Source organism: Terrapene carolina, unplaced genomic scaffold (assembly GCF_002925995.2).
Source record: "Terrapene carolina triunguis isolate 2854851 unplaced genomic scaffold, T_m_triunguis-2.0 Scaffold211, whole genome shotgun sequence".
Lineage (NCBI taxonomy): Eukaryota > Metazoa > Chordata > Testudines > Emydidae > Terrapene > Terrapene triunguis.
The window spans coordinates 37024710-37034528 of record NW_020664562.1 but is presented as its reverse complement, the minus strand read 5'-3'; the positions used below and the strand labels follow the sequence as shown (position 1 = coordinate 37034528).

The 9819-nt window shown below is 38.3% G+C and overlaps 1 protein-coding gene across 2 annotated transcripts in view; it reads left to right on the top strand.

Annotated features, from left to right (window-relative positions):
• The first annotated feature begins 239 nt into the window (after positions 1-239).
• The window catches only part of LOC113407426 (mesoderm induction early response protein 1), a 28675-nt gene continuing 19095 nt past the window's right edge, over positions 240-9819 (top strand). Inside the window, exons 1-2 of one of the 2 annotated variants that reach the window (XM_029912422.1) lie at positions 240-443; positions 3967-4137. In XM_029912422.1, coding sequence (XP_029768282.1) covers positions 345-443; positions 3967-4137 — 270 coding nt within the window. In that variant the 5' untranslated portion in view covers positions 240-344. The remainder of the gene's footprint in view (positions 444-3966; positions 4138-9819) is intronic. The other variant, XM_029912423.1, reaches the window with a different exon arrangement.

Genomic DNA, 9819 nt, shown 5'->3' with positions numbered 1-9819 from the left:
AATTACAACACAGAATACAAAGTGTATAGTGCTCACTTTATATTATTTTTTATTATAAATATTTGCACTGTAAAAATGATAAAATAAATAGTATTCAGTTCACCTCATACAAGTACTGTAGTGCAATTGAAAATGTAGAAAAATCCCAAAATATTTAAATAAATGGTATTCTATTATTGTTTAGCAGTGCAATTAATCGCGATTAATTTTTGTAATCGCTTGACAGCCCTAAAACCAAGCTAACTCCTTAAACCCATGATGTGATTGATCAAATTCTTTTCAAATTTTTTATACTAGGAGGTTCAGCAACATCTGATGACCATGAATTTGACCCGTCGGCTGATATGCTGGTTCATGATTTTGATGATGAACGGACATTAGAAGAGGAGGAAATGATGGAAGGAGAAACAAACTTCAGTTCTGAAATAGAGGATCTTACAAGGGTAAATGGCACTTATGGGTTATAAAACAAAAATATCATTTATGCAAGATGGTTACATTTTGTTGGATTTTGATCACAAATACATTGGTGAACAAATAAATCCTAGGAATGGTGACCTGTTGAGGTACTTCGCAATTAAAAAATCTGTAGCAAAGAAGCTGATGTCTATATAATAGACTGCAATGCTTGTTGAGGTATAGTTTTTTTGTTTATACCTATTGGTGTAGATGTCCTATTTTAGACCTATCATAAACGAAGTGCTCTAGCTAAATGTTTGTTTTACATAAATTGATTACTACATGTTAGTTTCAAATTTCTGTAAATAAACTCCTTCGTTCCATAACTTTTTTTAATTTTACATTTTAAATTCTTTGTACAAACATTCATCCTCATACCACTCCTGTGATGAAATAAGTAGTATTCACCCCATTCTGTAGGTGGGGAAACTGAGACAGGGATTAAGCAATTTGCCCAAGGCCACATCATGAGTTGTCAGCAGAGCTGAGATTAGAACACCAATTAATGATGACTATGCATACATCTTAAAATGTGTACTGAAAATAATTGCATTCTAAGATTTATTTATTTTTATCTTGGGCTCTTGCTGTCATTTAAATACTGCTTTAAGTGGGCTCTTGGGGGATATGAACTTGGCAGAATTTTGACTTCAGTTGCAACTGGTTATTCAGTCAGGAACAATACTTTGTGGTTAAGGATGTTCATAATGAATTCTAAACTAGTTTAAATGTAGTCTGTGATTTCATTGGTTGAAAGGCTTTCAGCACATGTAATTATCTTCAAATTTATATCTAAAGTACAATTTTCTTCAACTACAGTAAATCACTACCAGTTCAACTTTAAAAAGCTATTTAGCATGTTTAATCTTTAGTAACAATAATGAATGGTCACTTACATTTGTAATTGCAGGTTTGATATTAAAGATGAAAATGAAGTTAAGTAAATCAGTTTATTACAAATTTGGAGACACTTTGTCTAGAAAGGGTGAATTCTGGGAAATAAGATTCCTCAAGTATGTAGAGAGAGCTTTCAATACAATTGCTTTCCTTCCTTATATTTTATATAACTTTTTCAAGGGTCAGCTTGGTGGTATAGTTGTGTACTACCTTGTGATGCCATGGCAATGATCAAAGGTCAGGACCAGAGTTTGTTCCTTGGCAGGAGTTGGAAACTATGGTGGGTCTCCATGTTTTGGCTCTCTGCTGAGCAAGACAATGAGCAGTGTTGCTGTTTAGATCTAGGAGGGAGCATGTGCTACCCCTCTGTAGAGGAAGGGTGTTTATAAATTGGCCCTGTATTCCACTGTACAGTTATCAGCCTGTTGTGAATGGATCCTTGGATCCAAGCCAACTAGGTCTGGGCAGAATTTAGTCACTGGTTCTAGCTCTGGAACACTCTTCCCGGGCTCAGATCTCTTGTCTGACACCCTTCCTTGAGATATTGAATGCCACCATCCAGCTCCTGTATATCCTGAAACCAGTGTTAGACCTCCCAAGTCACATGCTCCATGAGTTCCACCTAGGTTGTGGGCACTCCGGGCTTACTAGTTTAACCCCTTCAGAGACCATGTAGTAGGAAAGAAGGGAACACAAGTTTAGCAAAGGAATTGCTTAACCATAGTGACTTTACTTTTAAAGCATTCAAGAGTTATAGATCTTTGAAAATAACAAAGTCCAGAGACATACCATCCCCTAGTCTTGAGTTCACCCCTATTTATGAGTCCATGGTTTGTCAGCATTTCAGGCTGGGCAGTCTCTCTTGAAGTTCACATGTGGTGGTGATTGGCCCCCTATGGAGAGTATACCCTCCGTGGCCTTAAATAGGGCCTCAGACTCTGTGCCATGTGCTCACAATAAGAAGCTCCAGATCTAACTGTCATGTTTCTGTTCTCCTGCCCACTCTACCTTTGTAGGCCGCTGTGTAGGAAAAAAACATTGTTTCATGGGGATGGGCCAGTAGCTGAGAAATGAAGTGATGGCCCTAGATTGCAGTCTTGATGGATCTCAGTTATAGTCCCTTCAAGGTGCCATACATCTTTCCTGGGCAGGGTAGCTCTCTGGGATACAATAACTGCCCTGGGGAAAGTTCAGACTTGTGCAGTTACAGTGCTTATATTTCTACAAATAGAACAACATAGAGATCATAATTTGATACCCACCTTGTCACAAATGGTTGCTAGAACCCGAAGCTTTTTGGAGTGTAATGTGGTAAGGCAGGCTCAGAGAATCCGCCTAAGTAAAGAGAGATAAAGTGGGTGAGGTAATATCTTTCACTGGACTACTATTGGTGAGAGAGACAAGCTTTCAAGCTATTCTTTCTTCTTTTGAAGAACTCTGTATATGTAAAAAATTTGCCACCTTACTCAACCAATCTGCTGCTTGTGTCCTGTCTACTGGCTTCATGATAAAATATATTTTTACTTTTTTGCTTTTTGGGAGCACTGTAATGCTAAGGGATTGTCAGCTGGATTCCTTGCTTCTTTGGGTACGTCCAGACTACCCGCTGTATCAGCGGGTAGTGATCGATTTATCGGGGATCGATATATCGTGTCTCGTTAAGACGCGATATATCGATTCCCCGAACGCGCTCCCCGTCGACTCCGGAATTCCACCGGAGTGAGCGGCGGTAGCGGAGTCAATGGGGGAGCCGTGGTCGTCAATCCCGCGCCGTGAGGACCCAAGGTAAATCAATCTAAGATACTTCGACTTCAGCTACGCTATTCACGTAGCTGAAGTTGCGTATCTTAGATCGATATCTCCCTCTCCCCCCGTGTAGAAGTTCGAACTTCCAATTACAGGGCAAACCAGATGCACTTGTGCATCACCATTTAAGGCAGTGAGGTTATATAGGTGTTAGAGAGTATAATTTGGCCAGCACTTCTTACTAATGGTTCAGGAGAATGAAAGATCCAATGTTGAATTTGCAGGGCTGACAGTTAATGTTTTGTATTAAACTGAACACAACTGTTGATTAAAAAAAATTAGGAGCCATATGTAGTCATCTTTCAGAGTAGAACCTCTTTTAAATATAAAGACCTAAAAATGGACAAATATTTTAAAGGATTACTTTTAACTGTGCACATTTGTAGACAATTTTTAGTAGTTTTATTTTAAAAAGTAGTGCAACAATGTGCTCAATAGTATTTACCTCTTGCCCGTGATGAAGAGCTGAGTGGTATCTGTGTGAACAGTGACCTGCTAGTCAGTATTATGCATAATTTGGGAATATGTATGCAAAATCAGGTTTAAATTCCTACACTGCTAGAAGTTCGAAGTCCTGCCATATGTCATTCAATAAGTAATTTTCCCCAGATTTATAAGGCTTCCAATTTTTTCCCAATGACCACATTTTCATGTTAGCTGAGATAGTCTTAACACATGCATTCCTCACATATTTGCCCATGCTAGGTTACGTGTAAAATACATATCTTAAAAATGTGGAGAAGGTCTGTGTAATGTGAAATGTCTTTGTGGAAGTCAAAACTTTGCTTGGTGGATGTTATTCAGGAAGGTGAAATGCCAATTAATGAACTACTTAGCCTTTATGGCTATGATGGTACAGTCCCACTCCCAGAAGACGAAGATGACGACGATGAGGAGGAAGAGGAGGAAGAGGAAGGAGAAGATGATGAAGATGTTGATAATGATGACAACAGTGGATGTAGTGGAGAAAACAAAGTAAGTGACTGTATTAATTGGAAAAAATTTCCCATTCAGTTGTCTAGTACTATGTCCTGAAATTCTGAACTAGTTTGCATGCTCCTTCTAGTTTAGTCACTAATAGTTCATAAAAGCCCTACATGGACATACAAGATGCCAAACCACAGCAGAACATAAAAACAGCCATCCTGGGTCAGACCAGTGGTCCATCTACCCCAGTATCCTGTCTTCTGACAGTGGCCGATTCCAGGTGCTTCAGAAGGAATGAACGGAACAGGCAGTCATTGAGTGATCCATCCCCTGTCATCCACTCCCAGCTTCTGGCAGTCAGAGGCTAGGGACACCCAGAGCATGGAGTTGCATCCCTGACCATCTTGGCTAATAGCCATTGATGGACCTATCCTCCATGAACTTATCTAGTTCTTTTCTGAACTCCATTATAGTTTTGACCTTCACAACATCCCTTGACAATGAGTTTCGCAGGTTGACTGTGCATTGTGTGAAGAAGTACTTCCTTTTGTGTGTGTTAAGCCTACTGCCTATTAATTTCATTGGGTGATCTCCAGTTCTTGTGTTCTGTGAATGATTAAATAACATTTTCTCCACACTAGTCACAATTTTATAGACCTTTATTATATCCCCTCTAGTCATCTCTTTTCCAAGTTGAAAAGTCCCAGTCTTTTTTATCTTTTCTCCTACTGAAGCTGTTCCATGCCTTAATCATTTTTGTTGCCCTTCTCTGTACCTATTTCAATTCTAATGTGGTTTTTTTTTTTTTTTTTTTTGAGATGGGGTGACCAGAACTGCATATAGTATTCAGAGTATGGGCATAGCATGAATTTATATAGTGGCATTTTGATATTTTCTGTTTTATTATCTGCTCCTTTCCTCATGGTTCCTAATGTTCTGTTAGCTTTTTTGACAGCCGCTGCACATTGAGCAGATGTTTTCAGAGAGCTATCAACAATGAGTCCAAGATTGTTGAGTGCTGACAGCTAATTTTTAGACCCCGTGATTTTGTATGTATCGTTCAGATTGTTTTCCAGTTTGCATTATTTTGCATTTATCAACATTTTGAATTTATCTGACATTTTGTTGCCTAGTTCACCCAGTTTTGTGAGATCCCTTTGTAACTCTTCGCAGTCTGTTTTCAACTTAACTATCTTGAGTAATTTTGTATTGTCTGCAAATTTTGCCACCTCACTGTTTACCCCTTTTTCTGGATCATTTATAAATATGTGGAGAATCATTGGTCCCAGGACAGATCCCACTATTTACCTCTCTCCATTCTGACAATTGACCATTTATTCCTACCCTTTTTTTTTTCTATCTTCTAACCAGTTACTGATCCATGAGAGGACTTTCCCACTTATTCTAAGCACTTACTTTGCTTAAGAGCATTTGGTGAGGGACCATGTCAAAGGCTTTCTGAAGGTCCAAGTACATTATATCACCCTTATCCATATGTCTGTTAACCAATTCTGGTAGATTGGTGAGGCATGATTTCCCTTTACGAAAGCCATGTTGACTCTTCCCCAACAAATCATGTTCATCTAGGTGTCTGATAATTCTGTTTTTTACTATAGTTTTAACCAATTTGCCTGGTATTGAAGTTCGGCTTAGCAGCCTGAAATTGCCAGGATTGCCTCAGGAGCCTTTTTTTAAAAACAGGTGTTGCATTAACTATCCTCCAGTCATCTGGTACAGAAGCTGAAACAGAAATAGTTTGCACTATGTTGGGAGGCAAATCTATTATGAATACTTGCATGAATACTGCACTCTTAAACACTGCAGAATTGATTCCAAAAGGTCTCCAAATAGAAGTGTGGAAGAAGCAACAAATGGTACAGCCAATGGATCTTTGCGTAAGAGGTCCACATGGCCCAAACCTGAGTTGATTTTATCAGAGGACTGAATTAGGTGTTACTCCCCTCATCCCTCTTGCTTTATATCCAGTTGTAGTTGGTTAAGGATCAACTGCTAATGAGCTTTGGCCCTTTTACACATGTTGAACCATAACTGTTGTCTGCCAAGTTTCTTGCCGCTTCATTTAATACCTAGTCACTGTCAGATCCAGAATAAACTTGTCTAGATGGACCAGCAGTCTGACCCAGTCCAGCAATTTCTATTCTCCTATGAAAGGCACTTTTACTTGAACTTTGCTCACTTGTTCAGGAATGAGCTCTAAACATCTTCTCAATCTCATAAACCCTTGGTGTATTTCATCTTTATAGCATCAATTCTGGATGCTATAGAGACAAATTATAAATTGCATATACTGTAGCGTTATATACAACAGGATCATAGTCTGCTTTAAAGCATAGTGTCTGACTCTTCTGAAAACAATGTATTTTATATACTTGAGCCTATCATTATGGATGTGATAATTCAGTAGTTATTTTATTGATGAGGTGTGGCACTGAAATAAAAAGTCATCCCATGATGGTGGCAGATTTCCTGAATTTCTGAAATTCAGGCAATTTTAAATCACTTTTGACTGACATATTAAAGACTGACAGTGATTGTTCCTGTATAATAAATAGTTAAAAATAAATGATCAAATATTTTGTGAGAATATATCATTATAATCATGGCCTCTTTAAAATGCAGTCCTATGAACTCTTAAGATAAACAAGCATCTTTTTAGAAGGCAGTTTTCTGCTTGCAGTTCTCCAGACCCTGCCTTTAACTATAGTTCTAATTATTCTGTGTTTGATTTCTTCTATACTGTCATGACATAATTATAACTTGGCCATTGTTGGTGGCCTTTTAAAGCATATAATCTTACAGTATTACAGTTGTAATATAAAATCCTTTGTACGGTTAATACCAAAAGGATCAAGGGAGGTTAGGAAACTTAGTATGGATTGAAAAAAGAAAATATTGTCCTTAATATAAATGTACTGTTTATTATAGCACTCACAACTGAGGATCTATCTCACCCATTTTATAGATATGGAAACTAAAGCATAGACAGGTTAAGTGACCTGCACAAGGTTGCATGATAGGTGTAAGGGTAATGAGATATAAATTATGGCCAGGATCACCTGTGCCTTTGAGGTTATTTAGCATTGTTGCTGTTTTGAGAAAGAAACCAATTTGGTATGATTTATGGATTCTATTAAGATCATGTGAAAGCAAATATAATTTAAATCAACATATCACTGTCTAAATTAATATAATTTTCCGAAACAAACAGGATGGAACAATACAATGATTAAATCTAAGGCTACGGTTGAGGTTGAATTGATTAATCAAGATATTAATAACATGAAATGGGATCTACAGTTGATCAGATGATCAAATCAACACAGTCAGTCATATCAGGAGTTCAATGAAATACATGATGAATCTTTGGTCTACTTTTGATTGCTTTTGGTCTAATTTCAGCTCTTAGGTTTAGTATGTGGATGAGGTGTTGGTGTCCTGTGATAAACAACAGGTCAAACTAGTCGATCTGGTGGTCCCTTCTGGCCATAAACTCTGACTCTAACCTTACACATAGTAACCCCGTACAGTCAAGGAGGCATAGTTTTTCTCAGCTTTTGAACTATTATTACACTCCTTCAAAGCACCATTAATTGAATGATGTACTCTATTTGCTCCCCTTCTGGCTAGCTTATCTACTTTAATACAGTGGTGATCAGCAACTCATGATTCCCCTAGCGGGTAGAGTAATTTAATGCTGATACCTTTAAGAATGAAGGGTTACACTCTGTGATCTGTCACCTGCTTAGAATTTGAGTTGGTATCTAATTGTGTTCTTTTTAATATAGATTTACATAGTGCTACTACTTAAACATCTACATGTTCACATATATTCACACGTTAGAAAGGTTAGCCCCCTTACCACAGCAAGAAATTAGTTACTACACAAACCACCAGTTCTCTAATTAAAAGGTTGCCTTTACTTTCGTCCAGACCTAAGGACACAAGCTAAGGACACAGCTGTTTTTTGAGATCCTGTAATGTAAATCCCATTTAAGATAAAGGAAATTAAAGTTTATACATGCTAGGCCACTCTACAGTAGGCCCGCTTGCCTTACTTGGGTGTTTGGCTGAGCAAAGAATAGAGCTCTTTAACACAAACTCTTACATGTTTGGTCTCTGTTCAACATACGAGTGAAATCCTAGCAGCAATTTTTAGTTAAAAGATTAAAATATGTTGGAAAATTCTAACTATACTTCTAAAAATAGGGCTATAGCAAAAATGGCCGAAACATGGCATTTGCTTACTTCTTAAGGAGCATTAGTGCCTTACGTCAACCTCAATTTTTTGTTAAAATCTATCAAAGTTCTGACCATTTGAAAATTGCATGCTGAATAGAGTCCCAACTCCACAAGCTCATGTGTGGCTGGACCTTCTGTACCCTTGTCAGTATTCCATTGACACTTCCATGCCTTGTATCAATGCGGCTCTTGCCCACACGTATCAGTTTACAGGCTTGGAGCCTTTGGATGGAATGCACTGAGTACACGAGCAGCTCTTTAAAGCATGAAAGTTTGTTCTTGTGATTTAAAAGCTCCCCGGTAAAAATTGCAAAGTCTGTGCAAGTTGAATAACTCTGAGAGAAGAAATTTTTAAGGTATGGATATTGTACTTAAGGAAACAAACAAAGCCGTAGAAAACAAATTTTGGGGCGGAGGAGGTGTACTTAATGCAACGTAGACGGTGAAAATTTAAAAGGAATGACATTAATTAAAAAATGAAAAGTTCCTATGGAACCATTGATTTGGCTGTATTGCATTTGGACTGTTTTTGATTTCCTGTTTACTTATGAAACTTGCAGTTTATATTCTGCTTTGTCATTAAAAGCATACAGGATGTGCACAATGTGTCTGAGATGTTGCAACAAATAAGTTTGAGCAAGTTGCATTAGTGATCTTCACCAAATGCATAAATCAATCCACTAACTCATTTTTTTAACCCTTCTCATGTAACTTTCTTTAATTCTAATATCTCCCACTATGGTGGTTTCATTTCTGTACAGCATCTGTTCTTTTAATATTTGATCTTTCTACCATTTTTACTTAACTCAGTGATGTTAGAATTGGAGTATGCTGATATATTCTTCTTGTGGGGTGAAATCTAATTATTGAAGGTTTTTAAGATAACCTCACACCTTGAAGAGTAACTTTTTTTTGGCTACATCTACACTACAAGGTAGGGGTGTGATCCCAGCTCACATATACATACTTAGCGCAAGTATAAATAGCAGTATATCTGCAGTAGCATGGGCAACAGCACATCTTAGCTGTGCCAAGTACGCAGGGCCGGCACCAGCTTAACAAGCAGGTGCTTGGGGCGGCACCTGCGGCAATTTGGGGGCGGCAGGTCCCTTGCTCCCTCTGGGAGCAAAAGACCTGCTGCTGAACTGCCGCCGTCAAATTTTTTTTTTTTTTTTTTGCTTGGGGCGGCAGAAATGCTGGAGCCGGCCCTGCAAGTACGTGCCCACATTGGGTTCAAGCAGGTTTATACTTGGCATGGCTGATCCATGCTGCCGCTGTCTGTGCTGCTGTGGCTATGCTACTATTTTTCACTCATGCCAACTCTCTGTAGGTGTATGCGAGCTGGGAATCTCATCCCTAGCTTGTAATGTAGATGTAGCCTTCCACGGGTTTAGAAATGATTATCCAGCGTTTCCTAATCCTGATATTAAAAGAACAGGAGTACTTGTGGCACCTTAGAGACTAACAAAT